Consider the following 24,204-nt stretch of genomic DNA (forward strand, 5'->3'; position numbering starts at 1 on the left):
TTAATGTACACATATGTCTAGTTTCAATACCTTACTTGTTCTTCCACTGGTGAAATCGTTGTAACCCAATATTGTGTAAAATTATGTTAAAAAATGGGTTAATGTTTTACGTTAGAGTTCTGAAAACAACTCTTTTAGACATCATTCCTTTTCTTCCTTACTGAAGTCAAAAGTAATATATGTGATGATGATAGAATTTGTGTGTGTGTGTGGGTGCGTTTGTTTTGCTATCTGACCGAGGACATGAATTTCAGGTCCTCGGTTGTGATTTCTAAAGAATCACCACGTCCTCGGAAGAATTCTATTGTATGGGGTATTGTTAAGGTTAGGGTACGTGGATTTCAACAATGGAAAATACAATGGGGTCCTCGGTCTGAATGAAATACAAACATGTGTGCGTGTGCGTGTGTTTGTACATGTGTGGGTGACGCCTTGGTTTGTAAATACAATAACCCAAAACGTACAAAGTGAATGAACTTCATATTTGGTAAGCAGATGCACCTTATTGAGTACAAGAACCCTATTGATGCAGGTCAAATGTCATTTGAGATCAACAGATGTCAAAGTCTGAAAACCTTGTAAACCGACGATAACTCACAAAGTGAAGCTTTGATAAACGTCATACTTAATATGTAGATCCCTCTTGGTGAGTACAATAGTCGTATTGAAATTAGTGGAGGTCAAAGGTCATTTGAGCTCAACATTGGTCACAGCCAGAAACCCATGTAAACAACACAACTCAAAAGGTGTTGCTTGCATTTTAAGTTCATACTTTTGAATGTAATCCATCTCAATCCATCTTGAAGAGTTCAAGAACCATACGCTTTACTGTGGAGGCTAAAGGTTATTTGAGGTTAACAGAGGTCAAACTCTGAAAAGCTCGTGAACACTCTAACTCCAAAAGGGAAGCTTGGATGAAATTCATACTTAGTGTGTGAATCCACATTATTGAGTACAAGATACAATATTTTTTCTGGCGAGGTCAAAGGTCGTTTGAGGTCAACTCAAGATTAAAAAACTTGTGAGCACCAGCAGGAAAAGTTAAGTAAAGTACGAACCTTTAACAATGGTGTGTTAACCACCTTGTTAAGTACAATAACCCTAATGTTTCCGAGGACGTCAATTGTCACTTGAAGTCAACAGAGGTCAAATTGTGAAACCGTTCTCACAATAGCTCCAAAAGTAAAACTTGGTGCACTTCACACTTGGTATGTGGATCCACTTATAAAAGTGTTCAAGGAATCACTACGCCTTTGTAGCGTTTTGGTTATTCTCTTAGATTTTTAGCAGAGTGTTTTTGATAAGGGTTTTCAAATAGTTCCAATGTATTTACTTCCTCTTGTGGGTGAAAGTAAGTAGAGCACGAAAGGCGCAAAGCTCTCAGACATCAACCATTTTTATTTTTAATGTAAAAATACAACGATGGATTTGACAGTTAAGATTAATTTAATTTATCAACAAGTTATTAATGAATTAATATTTTTATATTACACCTTACATCGTAGCAAACAATCTGAAAGCGCTTAAAAATAAAAATGAACTATTCAATAAATTCAAAATCTCTATTTAGAAAGGTCGGGTGCAGGAATATAATCCTGTCCAACCACCCCTCCCCCCCCCCCTCCCCCAACTTTCAGAAGGGAACAGCTTCCTCTCGTCCTGTCCCTTTGTTCCTATGCAAATTGTAAACCATTTAAGAGGTTAAGTTTGACGAACAAATAAAGTAATGGTGTAGGAACAATTAAATGAATACAAAAACGTCAGGCAAGGAAATTAAAAGTAGTATACACGTGTAAGAGTTGTTCTTGAAATCAAAACAATATGCAACCTTTATTGAACAGTAAAACAAATACATGTTAACAGTGTTGTCAGTTCTGGTATTTAGAAATCCATATAAACTATATATATAGGTATATGTAACTGACTGTATTGATATATAGCGGTATGTGTAACTGACTGTATTGCTATATATAGGTATGTGTAACTGACTGTATTGAAAGTGAGGGAAATGTTCATGGGAAGCCAGCTACTTTATTCTAACTTTAAATAAGAGAAGAATCCATCTGTAACTTTGTGCAAGTTCTGTTGTTGTTTTCTTCTGGTAAACTATCCACAACCATTCTAAAGAACTGTATACGATCGTATTACGTAACCAGGAAGTCCTGGTTACATAATGTCATTACATAATGGGTAGATTTCATTTCTGAAGAATCAAACAAACATCATGTCATTGTAATAGATCATACATCCAAATCCAAACAGGGAAGGGAAATCCCCAATAGATGTAGCATATAGGGTTATAGATTCGGTAACTATAGTGATCGGATCACACTAAACTCCATGCTCGAACAGAAGAGGTATTACTCGGGTCGTACAACAGTATTCAGCGTGCTCAATTTAGTGTATTCAAACATCAATGACACTTGAGAGAGAAAAAGGCAACTTTGGTGAATTTGAGAAACGCCCTCTGCAAACTAATGAAGGTGTGGTATATGGATATATTCAGATATTGTTAAGCTTATCTCGGAACGATTTCCGTATAATGACTATAGAAGGCACTTCTCGGAGAAAATCTTGTTCTGCGAGACTCGATGGATATGATGACGGTTGCTATATAACGTCGCTACGCAGTCATATTTACTATATATATTGTAGATGTACATATTTGAAAGTGCAAGTACATATAATAAATACCATATATTAAAGTATCATGAATAAAACATGCTCAAGAGCACTGTACAAAAGAACCAATACCTGGAATTTAAAAAATAAAAATTATAAATAAAAACATAGTCACGCTATAGGAACTCATTAAAAGCAAATAACGAAACATTTCCAGAACATCACTGCCTTGTTTTACTGTTATATATCCGCTATACAGATGTGACTATATGCCTTTAGCAAATCTAAGAGAACTCTTCAAGTTCCAACGTCTTGTACGGTGGCAAATCCCAACCATTGGAATATAACTCTCCTGTCTCTTTAAATCCGTTTCCCTGAAAGATTTTGATTGTCATTAATAAAGGCGTGGAACAATGCTGTTAAAACACGCACTCTAAATTAGGTCACCATAAGTATAGTTCGTTGCGCATATTGAATCGAGACGACTACTTAAATGGTACAAAGAACGGCCATAAACAATCTTTGAATTTGGGCCGAGTTAAGTAATTGGAAATATAACTCTTTAGCAAATACTTTTTCATTTCAAGTTTAGAAAACAAAAAACAACCTTAGTTGGAAAAAAGGCAAATTTAATTTGGGTCTTTTTACAGCTTTTCACTCCTAGTATAATGTCTTAGTGGTGTAGTTAATGTACTATATACCTAAATCGACGATCTCGTGTTACGGACATCACTTCTTGTTCTTTAGAAGCCTGTGACGTAACCAACAAGTTGGAACGTGTTATTTATATAATACTCTATAATACGCTAACATATTTTACGACTTTTTTTACGAGAAATAAATTAGAGAATAATTGAGCAATCTTATTGCTGAATGAAAGTTATACTTGTAAACATTTACATTCTATCAAACTTCTATTATGTAGTAAACTAAGTACCAGAAAATAAAAGAGCTATTTCGCGTTTCATGACGTCACAATAATTGACTCCCCTGATGACCCACCATACGTCACCCGTACCCCAGACACAGTTTAATGAAATTCAAGATTTATTTGTCAAGTGCATGGTCATCAGAGAATTCCGAAATATCAAACTAAAGCAATTTATGCAGCTTTCAGCAGAGACCTTATGTTATTTTTTTCTCATTTACAAGTTAAAAATAAAGTTACCTCTGGTAAAGAACAACCTTTTAATCACCCTTGGGGATACGCTAGTTACGATGTTGGCATTTTACTTCGATCTCAGTCAACACAAAGTCATGTAGAATTAGGATATTTCTATTTAAATGACCATTTTGTTTCATACTATTGTTACATACTTTTTAAAGAATTTCTTTACTTTGGTCATAGCAGAAAAGTAAGTGCAGTTACTTAGCCTTGAGAAAAAAAGTGCATTAAAAAGGAACAAATCTAAATGAAGAAAGCAAAATCAAACAAGGAGGAAACTCTAGTGCGCAAGCTTTATGTTACATATCGATGTATTTCAATAAACTGGATGCATTTGGCTAATGAAGGTCATTTGTTTCCACATTATATGTATATAGATATGAGAAAAGTTCCTCTACCTCATAAGCTTTTGATGCCTGTTTCAGTTTATCAAGGTATAATTCTGATATTGACATGGTCTACACAGTCTATGGTGAAGCTGGCAAGCACCATGAATAAGGCAACCTCTCTGGTGACGATCTTGATGGTGGTTTTGAACGTTTCCGACTGTTTAGGTATCAACATTACAATGGGGGTGATATTCAATCGCCGTGAATTTATATTAGATGAGACTCAATTTAGACCCGCAGTCGACTTGTCATTGGAGAAGGTACAGACTCTCGTGCGTAATGGTGACTACGTGAATTTCAATTTAAACTACATTCTGAAAGTAACAACATCTGAGTGCGCAGTTATAGGTATCAATAATTCGTCCGGAGTGACCTCTGATCTCCTCAATAATCACGACATTTTGGCTATCATCGGGCCCCCTTGCAGTTTTCATGCTGAAAGTGTCGCTGATCTAGCATATTATTGGAATATTCCCATCCTTACTGGTGCGGCAGTCTCAAGTACTCTTGAGGATAAAACAAGATACGGGACGCTTACAAGAACAGCTCTCCGCTCTATGGCAATAGCAGATTTCCTTCGTCAAATCTTTCATTTATTTAATTGGAATCGTTGTACTCTTGCTTATGCTGATATTGGATATCATAAAGCCATTTCTGGACCTGATATCTTAGATGTATTTGAACGGTCTGATATTGAAATTCAGACAGCTATAGAAGTAAAAGACATTAGTATTGAAACAGTTACCGAAATGATCACTAGAGAATCTAGAGGTAAGTGTTGTAAATGTTTTGTCTACGCTGGACTCGGGTTCCGTCTCACTGAGACAAAGAAATCAATTATAAATCAATAAAGAAATATTCAACAAAATATGAACAGAAATATATAAGTAGGCTTTTGCTGAGATGTTTTGTAGATCCAACCTTTTCGAGATTTTTGCTAGCCGTATGATTTCCGTTCCCCTTTTCATCGATCGGGTGGCACATATAAGATGAATTTACGTAGACTTTTTACATTGATATGTCATACTCCAAGAAATAAATGAGTGTCAGTAATGTTTCTAAAGCTCTACTGGTTTTCAAGATTTTCCCATATAAAATATACTAATCTATGGAACGCTCCTTTAAAAGGCTGAATTGATAATGAGGTCAGCTCTTAATTGCAGAATTAAATGTCAATCTTAATCCTTTGTTTTGCCAAAAAAAATAAATACTCAACCAAAATATGCTCTTTGTACTTCAAATAAACAGAGGACTCTTGTAAGCTATTGAACACCATTTGTCCTTGAAAATTGTGTAATGTCTCGTGAATATGACTTTTGAGGCCATAAAATATTTTCTTTTTTCATTAGGTTTCGTGTTGCATCTGAGGATAGCGTGACCTAATGGTCTGTTTATTAGACTTAATAGTCCAGTCACTTGTTTTATGAACCGCACGTGTTTAAAGGGTCATTTCACCAAAATTTAACGTGTTATCGAAGTACAACCTGAACGGATATTAGTGTGCTTGAATGGTTTACAACATAACCAAATTAATTAATGATTTTGAATATTAGCTTCGTTTATTAAGATTTACTTCACATTGTGGAGTAAAAGTAAAAACATATCGGGTATTCCAATGTTCATTTAATTAAAGGCGTTAACTACTACCAGGGAGCTGCTAGAGTAGCAGCTTCCTGCTACTACTATGACCGAAGAAATATAGCGGAGAAGCGACTTTATGAGTGATCCATCCAATAACATTCATTGGGTGAAGAATGTAGCAGATCAGAAGTAGTTATAGATATTGTGTCTGCTCTGAGATTCTTTGGAGATATAGGAGTAAGTTACACGTTACCTTTACTTAATCAATTGGAATTTATGAAGAATTCAATTGCGAGCAGACCTTGTAAATTTCCATTTGTGGCGCTATTGCAAAACTATAGTCACAAGTGCTTTCAATAGGTTCGTTTAACTTAGCTATGTCTGCTCTAAGATCCTTTGGAGATATAGAAGTAAGATACAAGTTATTTTACTTCAATCAATTTGAATTTATGAAGAATTCAGTTGCGGGCAAACCTTGTCAATTTTCAATTCTGTTATTGTTATTAATTTTCCTAAGAACATATGCTACCTGTAAATGCACATTTTTTTTACAATAAGTTTAAAGAAGTAAGATACAAGTTACCTTTACTTCAATAAATCGGAATTTATAAAGATTTCAGTTGCGGGCAGATCTTGTAAATTTCCTAATCTGTTATTGTTATTAATTTCCTAAGAACATCTGCTGCCTGTTAATGATGCATTTGGCTAATGAAGGTCATTTGATTGCACATTATATATAGATATATATATATATATATATATATATATATATATATATATATATATATATATATATATATATATATATATATATATATATATATATATATATATGTATATATATATATATGTATATATATATATATATATATATATATATATATATATATATATATATATATATATATATATATATATATATATATATATATATATATATATATATATATATATATATATATATATATATATATATATGCGGAAAGTTCCTCTACCTCACAAGCTTTTGATGCCTGTTTCAGTTTATCAAGGTATATTTCTGATATTGACATGGTCTACACAGTCTATGGTGAAGCTGGCAAGCACCATGTATAAGGCAACCTCTCTGATGACGATCTTGATGGTGGTTTTGAACGTTTCCAACTGTTTAGGTATCAACATTACAATGGGGGTGATATTCAATCGCCGTGAATATAGATTAGATGAGACTCAATTTAGACCCGCAGTCGACTTGTCATTGGAGAAGGTACAGACTCTCGTGCGTAATGGTGACTACGTGAATTTCAATTTAAACTACATTCTGAAAGTAACAACATCTGAGTGCGCAGTTATAGGTATCAATAATTCGTCCGGAGTGACCTCTGATCTCCTCAATGCTCACGACATTTTGGCTATCATCGGCCCCCCTTGCAGTATTCATGCTGAAAGCGTCGCTGATCTAGCATATTATTGGAATATTCCCATCCTTACTGGTGCGGCAGTCTCAAGTACTCTTGAGGATAAAACAAGATACGGGACGCTTACAAGAACAGCTCTCCGCTCTATGGCAGTAGCAGATTTCCTTCGTCAAATCTTTTATTTATTTAATTGGAATCGTTGTACTCTTGCTTATGCTGATATTGGATATCATAAAGCCATTTCTGGACCTGATATCTTAGATGTATTTGAACGGTCTGATATTGAAATACAGACAGCTATAGAAGTAAAAGACATTAGTATTGAAACAGTTACCGAAATGATCACGAGAGAATCTAGAGGTAAGTGTTGTAAATGTTTTGTCTACGCTGGACTCGGGTTTCGTCTCACTGAGACAAAAAATCAATTATAAATCAATTAAGAAATGTTAAACATAAAATATACAGATATAGAAGTAGGCTATTGCTGAGATGTTTTGTAGATCCAACCTTTTCGAGATTTTTGCTAGCCTTATGTCTACCGTTCCCTTTATGATTGATCCGGTTGCACATATAAGATGAATTTACGTAGAACTTTAACATTGATATGTCATAGTCCAAGAAATAAATGAGTGTCAGTAATGTTTCTAAAGCTTTACTGGTTTTCAAGATTTTCCCATATAAAATATACTAATCTATGGAACGCTTCTTTAAATTGCTGAATTGATAATGAGGTCAGCTCTTAATTGCAGAATTAAATGTCAATCTTAATCCTTTGTTTTGCCAAAAAAAAAATGAAATACTCAACCAAAACATGCTCTTTGTACTTCAAATAAACAGAGGACTTTTGTAAGCTTTAGAACAACATTTATCCTTGAAAATTGTGTAATGTCTCGTGAATATGACTTTTGAGGCCATAAAATATTTTCTTTTTTCATTGAGTTTCGTGTTGCATCTGAGGATAGCGTGACCTAATGGTCTGTTTATTAGACTTAATAGTCCAGTCACTTGTTTTATGAACCGCACGTGTTTGAAGGGGCATTTCACCAAAATTTAACGTGTTAATAGAAGTACAACCTGAACGGATATTAGTGTGCTTGAATGGTTTACAACATAACCAAATTAATTAATGATTTTGAATATTATCTTCGTTTATTAAGATTTACTTCACATTGTGGAGTAAAAGTAAAAACATTTCGGGTATTCCAATGTTCATTTAATTAAAGGCGTTAACTACTACCAGGGAGCTGCTAGAGTAGCAGCTTCCTGCTACTACTATGACCGAAGAAATATAGCGGAGAAGCAACTTTATGAGTGATCCATCCAATAACCTTCCTTGGATGAAGAATGTAGCAGATCAGAAGTATATAGATTAGCTTAAAAACATTGGCAGAGGAAGCCAACAAGCTGTTTTAACAGAGTGCACCTTAGTCCTTATTATGAAAAAAAAAAGAAATTTGTCGGTTTTGTTCGACTTATACCGGACTGGATAATGATTTGTTACCGTTGTTTAAGTTATGTGGCGTAGTGAGTATTTATATATATATATATATATATATATATATATATATATATATATATATATATATATATATATATATATATATATATATATATATATATATATATATATATATATATATATATATATATATTTAATTTGACTTCTTGGAGGGTACAAGCGATGGTCAGATGGTTATATGCTATTCATGAAGAGTGCCATCTGTTTTCTTACTTTTCAAACTAGTCTGCTTTGTATTCCATTATAAGTATTGTTCATGCACAAAGTTACAGTATCTATCGGTTGTCTTGAATGTCATATCCAGTTGGAATAAGTAACGTCACACTCCTTCGGCGAACTTTGAAAGAGTCACTCTTTGTATACAGTCACTTATTTGACTTCTAATATTGATTTTATTCCAAGCATATGCGTATGAATGTCTTATCATTTATTAGGAGGTGCTAAACTTACCAAAGTTACCGAGATTCTAAAGTTGTGGTGTTGTACAGCCTATTCAATTGTTTGATTTTTAAATCGTTTCTATACGTTCTGAAAGTCTTCTTTCCTGAAGTCGGCATACTGTATCAATGTACTTTGCTGTCAAATATATCTGACGAAAATAACAAAATTGGAGTAATTACACACGAGTAAGTTATGACCTTCTAGAGTATTGTAGTGTGTAAATAATGTATACGTTATCTACATATAGTATATAGTAGTAGTAGAAGTAGTAGTAGTAGAAGTAGCAGTAGTAGTAGTAGTATTAGTATTAGTTTTAGTATTAGTAGTAGTAGTAGAAGTAGTAGTAGTAGCAGCAGTAATAGTAGTAGAAGTAGCATTAGTAGTAGAAGTAGTAGTAGTAGTAGCAGTAGTAGTAGTAGTGGTTAGAGTAGTACTTCTAGTAGTAATAATAATAATCATAATAGCAGTAGCAATAGCAATAGCAATAAGGATAGTAATGAAGGATAATGATGATGACGATGATGATGATGACGACGACGACGACGACGACGACGACGGACGACGACGACGATGACGATGACGATGACGATGACGATGACGATGACGATGACGATGACGATGACGATGACGATGACGATGACGATGACGATGATGATGACGTGAATGAGAATTACTTACCGGCAAATCATCCTTTTACAGTTTACATTTGAGTACTTGAAACATTACTGAGAGAAATTTCTCCGACGACAGCAACATTTGGCTAACTGCTATTTTGAATTATTTACTAAAATAGTACAACACATCTTTGACTTGGTTCTTTTGCTCAATACCTGGCATATTGGTCTTTGAGACGTACCTTCCTTGATATTGTGTGTCTTAAATGAGGTTCACACAAGCTACGCACGCCTATACACCCATACGTAAACACATGCAATGGTGACTGCATGGAGATGGTATTTGTGCCGTATATTAGAGGCGCGTTGCCATTTTCCAGAAACATCAGGTCAAAGAAAATCGTGTAATTCGACCATGAAAGAATTGACCATTACGACATATCAGCCGTGCAATTAAAAAGTGGCGCTATTGCAAAACTATAGTCACAAGTGCTTACAAGAGGTTCGTTAAACCCTTTAGCTGTGTCTGCTCTGAGATCCTTTGGAGATATAGGAGTAAGTTACATGTTACTTTTACTTAATCAATTGGAATTTATGGAGAATTCAGTTGCGGGCAGACCTTGTCAATTTCCAATTCTGTTATTGTTATTAATTTTCCTATTAACATCTGCTGCCTGTAAATGCACGTTTTTTTTACAATAAGTTTAAAGAAGTAAGATACAAGTTACCTTTACTTCAATTAAATTTGGAATTTATGAAGATTTCAGTTGCGGGCAGACCTTGTAAATTTCCTAATTTGTTATTGTTATTAATTTTCCTAAGAACATCTGCTGCCTGTTAATGATGCATTTGGCAAATGGAGGTCATTTGTTTCCACATTATATATAGATATATATATTTATATGAGAACAGTTCCTCTACCTCACAAGCTTTTGATGCCTGTTTCAGTTTATCAAGGTATAATTCTGATATTGACATGGTCTACACAGTCTATGGTGAAGCTGGCAAGCACCATGTATAAGGCAACCTCTCTGGTGACGATGTTGATGGTGGTTTTGAACGTTTCCGACTGTTTAGGTATCAACATTACAATGGGGGTGATATTCAATCGCCGTGAATATATATTAGATGAGACTCAATTTAGACCCGCAGTCGACTTGTCATTGGAGAAGGTACAGACTCTCGTGCGTAATGGTGACTACGTGAATTTCAATTTAAACTACATTCTGAAAGTAACAACATCTGAGTGCGCAGTTATAGGTATCAATAATTCGTCCGGAGTGACCTCTGATCTTCTCAATAATCACGACATTTTGGCTATCATCGGGCCCCCTTGCAGTTTTCATGCTGAAAGCGTCGCTGATCTAGCATATTATTGGAATATTCCCATCCTTACTGGTGCGGCAGTATCAAGTACTCTTGAGGATAAAACAAGATACGGGACGCTTACAAGAACAGCTCTCCGCTCTATGGCAATAGCAGATTTCCTTCGTCAAATCTTTCATATATTTAATTGGAACCGTTGTACTTTTGCTTATGCTGATATTGGATATCATAAAGCCATTTCTGGACCTGATATCTTAGATGTATTTGAACGGTCTGATATTGAAATTCAGACAGCTATAGAAGTAAAAGACATTAGTATTGAAACAGTTACCGAAATGATCACGAGAGAATCTAGAGGTAAGTGTTGTAAATGTTTTGTCTACGCTGGACTCGGGTTTCGTCTCACTGAGACAAAGAAATCAATTATAAATCAATTAAGAAATATTCAACAAAATATGAACAGAAATATATAAGTAGGCTTTTGCTGAGATGTTTTGTAGATCCAACCTTTTCGAGATTTTTGCTAGCCGTATGATTTCCGTTCCCCTTTTCATCGATCGGGTGGCACATATAAGATGAATTTACGTAGACTTTTTACATTGATATGTCATAGTCCAAGAAATAAATGAGTGTCAGTAATGTTTCTAAAGCTCTACTGGTTTTCAAGATTTTCCCATATAAAATATACTAATCTATGGAACGCTCCTTTAAAAGGCTGAATTGATAATGAGGTCAGCTCTTAATTGCAGAATTAAATGTCAATCTTAATCCTTTGTTTTGCCAAAAAAAATAAATACTCAACCAAAATATGCTCTTTGTACTTCAAATAAACAGAGGACTCTTGTAAGCTATTGAACACCATTTGTCCTTGAAAATTATGTAATGTCTCGTGAATATGACTTTTGAGGCCGTAAAATATTTTCTTTTTTCATTAGGTTTCGTGTTGCATCTGAGGATAGCGTGACCTAATGGTCTGTTTATTAGACTTAATAGTCCAGTCACTTGTTTTATGAACCGCACGTGTTTAAAGGGTCATTTCACCAAAATTTAACGTGTTATCGAAGTACAACCTGAACGGATATTAGTGTGCTTGAATGGTTTACAACATAACCAAATTAATTAATGATTTTGAATATTATCTTCGTTTATTAAGATTTACTTCACATTGTGGAGTAAAAGTAAAAACATATCGGGTATTCCAATGTTCATTTAATTAAAGGCGTTAACTACTACCAGGGAGCTGCTAGAGTAGCATCTTCCTGCTACTACTATGACCGAAGAAATATTGCGGAGAAGCGACTTTATGAGTGATCCATCCAATAACATTCATTGGGTGAAGAATGTAGCAGATCAGAAGTAGTTATAGATTAGCTTAAGTTGTGTCTGCTCTGAGATTCTTTGGAGATATAGGAGTAAGTTACACGTTACTTTTACTTAATCAATTGGAATTTATGAAGAATTCAATTGCGGGCAGACCTTATAAATTTCCAATTGTGGCGCTATTGTAAAACTATAGTCACAAGTGCTTTCAATAGGTTCGTTTAACTTAGCTGTGTCTGCTCTAAGATCCTTTGGAGATATAGAAGTAAGATACAAGTTACCTTTACTTCAATCAATTGGAATTTATGAAGAATTCAGTTGCGGGCAGACCTTGTCAATTTCCAATTCTGTTATTGTTATTAATTTTCCTAAGAACATCTGCTGCCTGTAAATGCACGTTTTTTTTTACAATAAGTTTAAAGAAGTAAGATACAAGTTACTTTTACTTCAATCAATTGGAATTTATGAAAAATTCAGTTGCGGGCAGACCTTGTAAATTTCCTAATCTGTTATTGTTATTAATTTTCCTAAGAACATCTGCTGCCTGTTAATGATGCATTTGGCTAATGAAGGTCATTTGTTTGGACAATATATATAGATATATATATGAGAAATGTTCCTCTACCTTACAAGCTTTTGTTCTAAATGGGTGGATAAATGGTGCCAAAGGGTTCAATGGTTCGGGAAAATTGCTAAGTGAGGGTGATTAGTACTAATTCCAAAACGCTTAGATTAAGTTATTTCGGGGTTTGGTTTGGCTGCTTTCATAGAATATGTTTGAAACCTCGTGCTCAAAATTTTCGCCATTTTATATCGACTGATTTTGGCTGATATTTTATGGAAAAAATAATAGAATATGATATGCTATGAAGGCAATGGAGACCACCACTCCCTCTCCACCCTACTATGTACCCCACATTACTACGGCCAGGCTGCAGTAAGCCAGAATAATAAGACGGGATACAGGAAAAGAAACGTCAGGAACACTTTTAGAAAACAAAAGATCCGTGTAATAAGCTTTAAGGTTAGCAACATTTTTGGTATATGCAGTCTCGAGGCGGTCGCTCACAGAGTTTCTGATCTTAGTTAGTTTTAGTAGAGTTTCTGAAACCTTTGAAACAGATGTAATGCTGAGAGGAATTCAGAGGATTTACAGGTTTGCTGAAAGATTCGCTGAATCTAGTGTAGTTGTAGTGTAAGGAATAACGATTGATAAAGAGAAATACTTAGGCAGAGCCCTATTGCAAACTTGGGACATAACGATTGCAAGTTGGTGACTAGGGGAGAGGGGGGGGGGCGGTGTTGGGTCTAACGAAAAGAGGATTATCGTGCAAAGGAGAGCTCATTGCAATGTCACCTAGGCTATTACACTTTTGAAGTTTCTGTATTCGCGAAAGATATAAATGCTGGACCAGGCAGCATTTCAGTAAGATATGGGTAAGGTTGGATAGTGGTGTTATATCTAAAATGGAGAATTCTTTTTAGCCGATGAGAGACTTCTGTAGAAGCTTGGAAGTTTAATAAGTAAAGCGATTAAATATCGAAGACATACTATTTTCTTCAGTGGCTGTAGAAGTTACATTGATTATTACAAGAGAATCTGATTTTTAATTATACTGGACACCTTGAAATTCTCTGTAATCTCATGCATGGCCGCACAAAATGCATGAAGAACTCATAACTTCTAGTTTAATCTTTCAGCTGTACACGTAGTTTTAAGATATCTATCACCTTCTGTAGAATTTTCTCTTGAGAATTCCAGATCTGTTATTCATTCTCACAGTAAAGACAAGTGCATCTACACAGCTGCAGTACACACCCAAAATATTGTGAAACAATTTGCAGGACCGGGTTGACTATCTAAAGGAAGAAATGGAACACAGGAAAATGAGAAAGATTTCAGCTTCTTGCATCTTTACAAAAACAATTCGTCTTTCTTGCCTCAGAAATCAAGAAAAAATGCACCAACCGAAAGCAATAAATATTTTTACAACGCGTTCACTCCTCCACATTTTGAACACGCTTGTTAACTACTTGCATTTAAAGAAGAACACAATACCTGCTTTGTTTTTGTTCTCGATTTTGGCCCAAAATGTATGACTTGAATAGGGTCATCAAAGGGACTTATTATGCGGACCTAGGTAAATTTGTCTAGAGTTGACCTACTTTCAAACGATTAAATAAGTTGGTTCTATTTGTTACATTGATAGAAATGATCTAGTGATAACTTAAGTAATATAAGCTATATACGTGCATTATTTGTGTCATACAGATATTATAGACGTTAAGTGCCTCATTAGTCAAATAACACTTTGGAAGGAACACCCTGATTGTCTTCATTAAAGTTGTTAAAGAAATTGTCAGTCGCATTTACATATATACTACAAATTTCTGAATAACTTTGGATTGCAAGAAATGCAGCTCGTAAAACAAAATAAAACACAAAATAATAATAAGAAAAAAAAATGATGTTGCAAAGAAGAAGGAAACGAATAAAAGATTATAAAGCAATCTGAAAGCCTATTTACTGGGTGCAGGCTGTAGTAGCTCAATATGCTAAAACAATAATAATTTGACACAATATGTGAACAGTTCTACAGGTTTTATGATAGTCTACGAATCCTTGTATTTCCGGACAAAACGAGCGCTTTTAATCGATTATCTGTTGACGTTATTGATTTTCCTTTTCGTGATGAACGTTTCATGTTTAAAACAACTTGCTCAATTGCTCTCCTGGCAGGTTAACTTTTATTAGCGTTAGATTACTGGCCTTGAAATTCGTTTCAATTTCTCCCAAAGTCAAGTTCATGATATATGATTTAAAGATGTGTGTTTATCATTAGGATTCTCTCAGGAGTTCTGCCGGCACGGTTGTCAACATCTTTGGTTCAAAACATTTTTCATTCTCTGCGACAGTCCGGTGTTCGGAAATTCCCCGAAAGCTTGTTAGATTCTAAATGAGGTCGTAATATAGTATTCCTTTCTTCTCTGTCGGATAAGCCACCGTCAAAGTGCCTCGCTACTCAGGGGTTGAGGAAGGGTGTACCACGGTGCCAGGGCTCTCTGTGTGAAATTGGAAGCAGAGTAAAGACGGAATTCGTCGTGGTCAACACAGGAACTTGGCGGGAAAATGTGAATGGGTCTACATGTGCCTCCATTTTCATTATGTGGTGTAACCTTTCGGGAACACTCTTGACTTCAATGTGATTTTGTTGTGTTTTACCCCGGGAGTTCCAAACAAGCTTCATTCAAATCCATTATTGTGATCTTCATATAGGTGACTCTGCAGAGCGTTGGAATTGTTTTCCTTATAGTAACATCATCAAGTTTTATTTTTAGGGTGTAAATCTATTGAATTATTGTTGACCGTTTACCGGAAGCATGTAACCTGCTTACATATCGTCAAAAATGTTCATCTAAATTTGATATGTAAGACACTTGACACTAAGACGCACCTTTATTAATTAGTATGACTTAAGTAATATCATATTGAAAACTTAAGATTTAAAATACACGCAGAACTTGTATCCTAGGAAGTTTCAAATTGAAAATACCTCGCCTTTCAGTTCTTGCCGACCGCAGTATTTATTTTTGAGACAGATGTTCCGACTTTTTATTGACAAAATCAAGTCTTTCTTCGTTGAATCGTTATCGCTAATCAATTTGGAAAAGAGAACATTTATTTTTCATTAATTAATTTCATCATTTCGGTAAAGATGACGTAAGAAGGTTACACCGCTTCTTAGGACATGATTACAACCATCGGTTAGAGAGATTAAGTTAGTATGGCTGAGTTAAATTAGGTTATCTTGTAATTATGAAAATGCTAAGTAGATTATATCAAGGCGTTTAGTTTTTTTCAAAGGTCACGGTTGTATATATATGAATACATGGCAACAAAATGTCGTTTTAATTTCAGTCAAAATCCAGATGGTGGAACTGGTAATTTAATTTGAACAATGTTTTCGCTACCTTTGACGAACGCGAAATGATATGAAGGTGAGGTTTTACTGACAAGTCCCGTCGAGAACATGGATTTCAACTTGTTCTCATTGGTCTTGTCCCAGCTATGTTTAATCACTGTCAAAGGAGAAACATTGACCATAGGGTTGTTACTTAATGGTCCAGACTCGCTGCTGGACCAAAGTAACCTCAAATCCCCGGTTGACCTAGCTTTATCACGCATCGAAGATCTTGTTCGGAGGAAGAAGTATTTGAACTTTACTCTGAATTTCATTTTGAAAGAAACGACAAACGTGTGCTCTGCGAGTGGCTTGATCATCGCCGGGGGACAAACCGCTGAACTTCATTTCCACAACAAGGTCCACGTTTTCATTGGCCCACCTTGTACCTTTGACATGATAGCAACAGCGGACTTGGCAGCCTACTGGAATATACCTGCTTTAACTGGGGCCAGTGTGTCCGGGACCTTAGAGAACAAAGCGCGCTACCAAACCCTCACGAGATCTGCCTTTAGATCTAAGGCCATCGCAAGGTTTCTGCGACAAATGTTTTTACAGTTTGGCTGGGCCAGATGTGCTATTCTGACTCACAAAGAAATGAATTATCACTCATCTATCACAACTCCTGATGTTATAGAAACATTCAAAGTCTCTGCAATAGAGATGGGACGATTTGTCAAAGAAGATGGGAACACTGTCGAGATTCTCTCGTCCATCAAAAGTTTCGCTCGAGGTGGGTATTTATGCATGTTGATTATGACGATCCTATATATCTCACCGTTTGACCGTTGCATCTATACCAGAAAATGAAATTCTTAATGTGTCGCCCCCGCCCCTTCTCCGCGGGCCTCACCTTCGGCCGTCGGTCCCTTACGTATTGAAAGTTGATAAGCTAGGCGACTAACTGAGTTTGATAATTCCATGAACACTGATCATGCGTGTTTAGAAAGAAGAATGGTCGTGTTCATGTTTTGAGTATCCACTGTGTACTACACGACCAATGTGGTTGAGTGGGACCAAAATCTACCGCGCAAGTGACAAGCAGGAAACTCTTAATATGCAAATTTCTTGCAAAACAAACTACCGGTGATGATCTGTGATTGCAGAAATGATCAGTTTAAGATTAAAACGTCGTCCATGGTCAATTTTTCATTATTTTCGTAAACGTTCATTATTCTACGTTTTGAAGGGGGTGCGGGGAAACCGGGGGGGGAGGGGTTGAGGGCATCCTTATTCTACCCTTTCGGCATGCCATAGTATTATCCTACTACTTATGCGTCTCCATATTTCATCGTATATCATACAAATAGTGTACTAGTAATACTGCGTAGGCCCTGTATAGGCTGTACGAAGATTATGTATGTTGTTCTCGTACGACATAATCAGTAGCTTTGAGAGCAGTATTAGTTATGTTAATACTTTGTCCAGGAGGAAATTGCTTGTAACCGCTGTAGTTTATAAATTTAATATCAGAGAGTTGCATTCATTAGGTCGTGTTGAGCATTTGAAAACCCAACTCCATGGCAACAAAGGAAGAAAACATACATAATTAAAGCACGTGTGTGATGTAATATTTATACTTGTTAAAGTCATCAGGAAGTGACGTCAAGCCCGATTATAACTCACATACCTCAAATTTAGCTGGACTATTATATATTTATTTTCCGAATGACGGCTAGTATTTCATCTCTCATTGCATTATTGTTTTCTCTATTATTTTTACTTTCACAATATGTTTACTTTTACGATGTGGTTAAGTTCATATTGAGTTTGAGATGTTAACCTTGAGGAGAGAAACGACGAAGGGACTGATTAAAGTCTCCATAATATGAACAATTTCGAAGATTACTCACGATGTCATTGCCCTATCATTCACCTAACGTGTTATGATTATGGCAATGTTTTAACCTTAGGTATCTAACTCAACTATCTAAAAATCTCCAATAATTTGTCTGAGCGTTTGCATTTGATTCAAATTGACATTGTTTTATATTATTTGTATCTGTAAAGAATATTATTTTATTTTATTGATGATCCGTTTGTGCTGAAAATAGTGAAATAAATTATAAGCTATTAGCAAGATTAAAGTCGATAATAACAACATTTCCCGAAATCGCCCTTCTCAGTGATACCACACGTGACCCCGAGAATTGCAATATCAATTCTCCATCTGTACTGCATATTGGTTTGTTCAATCAAAATAGTTCTAAATTAGATTTTCTCCACAGACCTGGCCAAGGTTTCTTTTCATATATGACGTAAGAAATATATTATCATTTCCCGCGATCACACAAGGGGTACCACTTATCGTTTTAAATGTAACAATCGCTGAAGCTAGTATGGCTGGACTGAGTTAATCGACGCAGAGCTCTTTCATAGTATAGTTGATCAGCCGGTGCAATCCAAAAAGTAATATAAATAACAAACAGATTGTTGATATAATTATGGAGAAGACTTCCTTAGCACGAGGGAAGATTGTTTGTTTTCTTTCAATGTTGTCGTTATCTCACTGTAGTGACGCCGTTTCGATTTTATTAGGTCTTTTCCTTTCGGAGAGCCCAAGTCGATTTGAACAAGCTCATTTTCTTCCAGCTATCGAAGTTGCTATCGAGAGAGTCAACCATGACTGGGGGTTGAATATATCTTATCAGGTTCGCCTCTCTTCGTCTGAATGTAGCGATATTTTACCAGTTTATTCCCCGAAGCTTTCGGCCGAGTTGTATCATATAGTTAAGGTCGATGGATTTCTTGGACACCCATGTAGCTATGAAACTATTGGTGTGTCTGATCTTGCCTCTGCTTGGAACCTTCCTGTCATATCCGGAGCATCAACATCTAATATTCTAGACAACAAAATTCGTTTTTCTACCCTAACAAGAACGTCGTTTAAAACGCAATCTCTGAGTCGCTTCTGTGCCTCGTTTTTCAATCACTTTAGATGGAAAACCAGCGGCATGATAGTGGCAAAGTTTGGTTTTAACACAATCTTAGCCGGCGCATTAGAAACGGCATTTATTAATTCTGGGATAGATGTTCTAAGACATAACCACTTTGAGTTTGAAAGTACAGAGGAACTTTTAAAAGTGGTCATTTCAACTTCTCGGAGTAAGTAATATCTGTAAATATCACCCGATTCTCATGGCTAAGGTATAGCCCATGTATAAATGTGCAGAGCGCTTTAAAAACAAAGCCTGCATGGGGAGTAAAAATAACGAATTTTGGTGGATAAGGTCACCTTATTATGTCGTAGTGGTAGATTATTGTATCTATTTATTACCGACACACAAATTGGTGAAGTCGGCTATTTATGTAATCTTGGCTAAGCCTACGTATTTTATACTTATATTTGTGTAGAGTTTTTACGCTAAATTTACTTAAAATAGCAAAAGCATTCATTTTCAGACCAAACTAATTCGAGCAGAGACTTGAATTCCATACAGATGGACTTTTTTTAAAACGTGCATTTGTTCCCTCCTAACGGTAGTGTTTGTTTGAAACGGAACAGCTTTATTCTCTATATCATGTAAAGTTTGCTCTGTTTAAATAATTGCACTGAATTGACGAATGACGTTAATGTGAGGCAAAATTCATCAGCTCATACTCAATTAAAAAGTAACATTCTGCAAAAATTGTTTCAGTTTCGAACTAACCATATTAATTATATAGTACATCGTAACTTGAATGTTCCACTGCATCCGTTACACACAGAGAACACTGTTACTCCTTTAAATCTTAAAGTTTTGTACCAAAGTTAACACTGGATCGTGCTGAAAACCGGTAGCATGTGCTATTAGGATTACAGTAAGTACCGAGGATATGTGTAATCCCAACAGATCCAGTTTGATGCATTTCTTAGGATTAAATATATCCTCAGTTCTTATTGTAAACCTAATATCACATGCTACGGAATAATCAGATTTGCCATCACAATCCAGTTTTTACTGTGATACAAAATTTTAAGTTTGCAATTGTTACTGTAATCTCATGTGTGAATCGGTTGTCCACATCACGTGAACCCGTCACATTTCGAAATGTTTTTCCTATTGCCATGAACACATCTGTTTATAAGAACATAGAAACTAAATTTCTATGGCAATGTTTACATGGATTTGAAAACTTCAAATATTATACCGGAAGTCATGTGCTGTCGCCTTGGCTACAGGTTCCTCTATGCAAGTATAGCAATGAATCGAGAGTGGCAGTTCAGTGGATAAGGTTGATTTCTTAACAAACAGACAAACACTTGAAAATTCTTCATCGTCAGGTCAAAATCACATAATGGTGAAGATATGCAGTTTTGAAATCTTTTGATATATGTATAGTTAAAGCATCTAGCAACAGCAGAGTAAATGATATCACCATGGTAACTGAGCTGTAATTTAATACTATTTATACCATTTATACACAGAGGTAAACAGTATTTCTACAATTTCGTATATAGGCTTATATGCCAAGAGCATTGATGATGTATCACTGTTCAATATTATAAAAGGAAAGTAAATTCTTTGAAGATCATCCGCTACTTGGTCTATTTCTGGAGTATAGAAATGTGTAGCAAACGATTCAATCATCCGTATCTCAAGTAAGCAACAAGATATTGGTGGTTCCAACTAATAGTGTCGTAGCATAATCTTTACATGAGGCCATTCCAGCCACTGGAATGGCCTCATGTAAAGATCTATATACAGATATGGCTCGCCAAAAGCGCAAGAAACTGTGCTAATCAATGTTGTGATAATTTTGTTATGGCAAATTGCTGTCTGAAGAAATTAAACGATAAAAGGAAAAGAAATATGTTCCATATTGCGTGTACATGATGTCTCATCATCATTATATATCATCATTCATTATTAATGTATTGTTTAATATGCATTCTTTTTCATTTCAGTTATCATTGTAGCACTTCGTGGAGAACAGGTTCGCGAGATAATGATCGAAGCACACAAGATGGGACTTACAAATGGAGATTACGTGTTCATCAGCATCGAGCCATTCAGAAACAGTTATTACTTTGGCAATCAAGAATGGAAACAGGTTTGAGATAATTTTAATACCTATATAATGATGGGTTTATCTATCCGTTTATCCATCCATCCGTCCATCCGTCCGTCCGTCCGTCCGTCCGTCCGTCCGTCCGTCCGTCCGTCCGTCCGTCCGTCCGTCCGTCCGTCCGTCCGTCCGTCCGTCCGTCCGTCCGTCCGTCCGTCCGTCCGTCCGTCCGTCCGTCCGTCCGTCCGTCCGTCCGTCCGTCCGTCCGTCCGTCCGTCCGTCCGTCCGTCCGTCCGTCCGTCCGTCCGTCCGTCCGTCCGTCCGTCCGTCCGTCCGTCCGTCCGTCCGTCCGTCCGTCCGTCCGTCCGTCCGTCCGTCCGTCCGTCCGTCCGTCCGTCCGTCCGTCCGTCCGTCCGTCCGTCCGTCCGTCCGTCCGTCCGTCCGTCCGTCCGTCCGTCCGTCCGTCCGTCCGTCCGTCCGTCCGTCCGTCCGTCCGTCCGTCCGTCCGTCCGTCCGTCTGTCTGTCTATCTATCTATCTATCTACCTATCTACCTATCTATCTATCTATCTATCTATCTATCTACCTATCTATCTACCTATCTACCTGTCTTTCAACTCAAAAGAGCCCAAGCTTCGCATACTTGACGGATTAAGAAATGATAATATCACCTTTGTTAAAAATACAAGAAAAATTAACTTCACGGCCATATTTGTGTAATGCAGAATTAAAAAGGGCATTTTTTTTAACCACAGAGAGAGACGATTCCTGATTATTTGCTGTAACAATAGATCGTTCATAAATTAAAACATTGATGGGATCGCCGTCACAGGTTAGTTATATTATACATCTTACGATATTCATGAATCAAAATAAAATAAAACTGTTAGCAAACTGCTTATCCACTAGAGAGCCTGTGTAATAGAATGTGTAAAAGTAAGTTGGCCTGACGTTTCGATCCTAGCAGGATCTTCTTCAGAGGCTAAATGACAAGTTACAGTAACAGAGGGGACAAAAACACGCACAGGATACCGACATGTTAATGAGCACGGTGAACACAATGAGATAGATGAAAGGGGATTATAAGTAGACAAGGGATGGTAAGAAGAAAGCAACAGTGGAAGAGGAGAGGTAGGAGATAAACAGTGGAGGGACAAAGAGAGGATTAGAGGCACAGGGTAGGGAATAAACTGGAGAGGGACAAAAACAGAAAGGTGTGGAGAAAAAAGGAGGGGAAGAGAGCTGTGAGAAGATGAGTGAAAGGGGGGGGGGGGAGGGAAAAGTGGAGAAGGAGTAGGGAACAGAAGAAAAGTTAGTCATGTCCTTCCTGAATGTTCAGCTCATGAGGTTGAATGGTACGAAGGCGCTGCATCCAGAGCCCCTCTCTGCTGATAGGTACTAGGTCAGGACGGCTACCTAAGGATTCAATCCCCTGTAGGGACATGTCGTTAATGGTATGGTTGGGAAGGTTAAAATGTTCTCCAACTGGGGTCTCAGTCTTCATGGTGTTGACTGTGGATCTGTGACCATAGAATCGCTTCTTGAGGGTGGTTTTGGTTTCGCCAACATACTGGATGCCGCAAACTCTACAAGAGATCAGATGGATGACATTGGTGGTAGTGCAAGTGATGTGACCCTTAGTCTTGTGTGTGAGTTGCATGCAATGGCTGGTGATGGAATTGGATTCAACAATGTGGTGGCTGCAGACGATGCATCTCGAAGTACGATCACATTTGAATATGCCATGCTGAATGGGTGTGGGGTTAGAAGTTAGAGGTGGAACAGCAGCACGCACAAGAAGATCTCGTAGGTTGCGTGGTCGTCTGTAGGCGATGATGGGTTTTCAGGGACAGCTCGTTGGAGTCTATCTGAAGTGAGGAGAATGTTGTGGTTGTAAGAGGTGATTTTCTGAAGAGGAGGAAGATTTGGGTGGAAAGTAACAACCAGGGGCAGCTTGTTGTCTCAATCTCGTCCCTTGTTGTCCTTCACTGCCAAAGTACATGATCTGGAAAGGGAGCGGACTCTCTGAATGGCTTCACGCACCCTTCTGGCACTATGGCCCCTGGCAGTAAGGTGTTTTTCCAAAGCATCTGTATGGCGAATGAAAGAGGAATTTTTAGAGCAAATGAGACGAAGACGAAGTGCTTGAATGTAGGCAATTCCAGACTTGCAGTGACGGGGATGGCAGCTTGAAGAATGGAGATACTGGTGTGTGTCTATGGGCTTGGTGTATAAGTCTGTAGAGAGAGAACCGTGTTCTTTGCGAACAGTCACATCGAGAAAGTTAACCTGTTGGTGAGAATAATCAGAGGTGAATTTGATGGTGCTGTGGAAAGAATTGATGTGATTGATGAAGGTGAGCAGGCTATCCTCATCACGGTCCAAACGAAGAAGATGTCATCAATGTAGCGCCACCAGATAAGGGGACGGCAGGGAGCCGTACTGAGCATGCGTTCTTCAAGGCTAGACATAAACAGGCATGCAAAGGAAGGAGCCATCCTGGTTCCCATGGCAGTCCCGTGTCTTTGAAGGTAATGCTTGTCCATGAACGTGAAGTTGTTTTTTGTGAGAACCTGTTGCATGAGAGCTTTGATGTCAGAGATGGGTGGACAAGGGTGAACCTTCTTAGACAGGGCTGCACACGTGGCTGCGATACCTTCAGCATGAGGGATGTTAATGTACAGAGAAGTGACGTCGAAAGTACCGATGATGGCTGTACTGGGGATTTGGTTCTTGATATCTTCAAGTTTCCTGAGGAAATCTGGAGTGTCATGGATATAAGAATTAATCTGAGGAACAAGAGGTTTGATGAAGTGGTCCACAAACAAGGATATCTTCTCGGTGGGGGACCCATTGCCTGAGATGATAGGCCTACCAGGG

The 24,204-nt window shown here is 37.0% G+C and overlaps 1 protein-coding gene across 11 annotated transcripts in view; it reads left to right on the plus strand.

Annotated features, from left to right (window-relative positions):
* LOC139966083 (atrial natriuretic peptide receptor 1-like) overlaps positions 1–24,204 on the plus strand; it is a 161,401-nt gene that overhangs the window by 103,738 nt on the left and 33,459 nt on the right. For 8 of the 11 annotated variants that reach the window (XM_071968780.1, XM_071968774.1, XM_071968773.1 and 5 more), the window contains exon 2: positions 21,225–21,370. In XM_071968780.1, coding sequence (XP_071824881.1) covers positions 21,266–21,370 — 105 coding nt within the window. In that variant the 5' untranslated portion in view covers positions 21,225–21,265. Of the gene's footprint in view, positions 1–10,815; positions 11,412–16,390; positions 17,070–18,681; positions 19,442–21,224; positions 21,371–24,204 lie in introns of those variants that run through there. The other 3 variants (XM_071968775.1, XM_071968771.1, XM_071968772.1) reach the window with 3 other exon arrangements.

The sequence above is a fragment of the Apostichopus japonicus genome, chromosome 4 (assembly GCF_037975245.1).
Source record: "Apostichopus japonicus isolate 1M-3 chromosome 4, ASM3797524v1, whole genome shotgun sequence".
NCBI classification, from domain to species: domain Eukaryota; kingdom Metazoa; phylum Echinodermata; class Holothuroidea; order Aspidochirotida; family Stichopodidae; genus Apostichopus; species Apostichopus japonicus.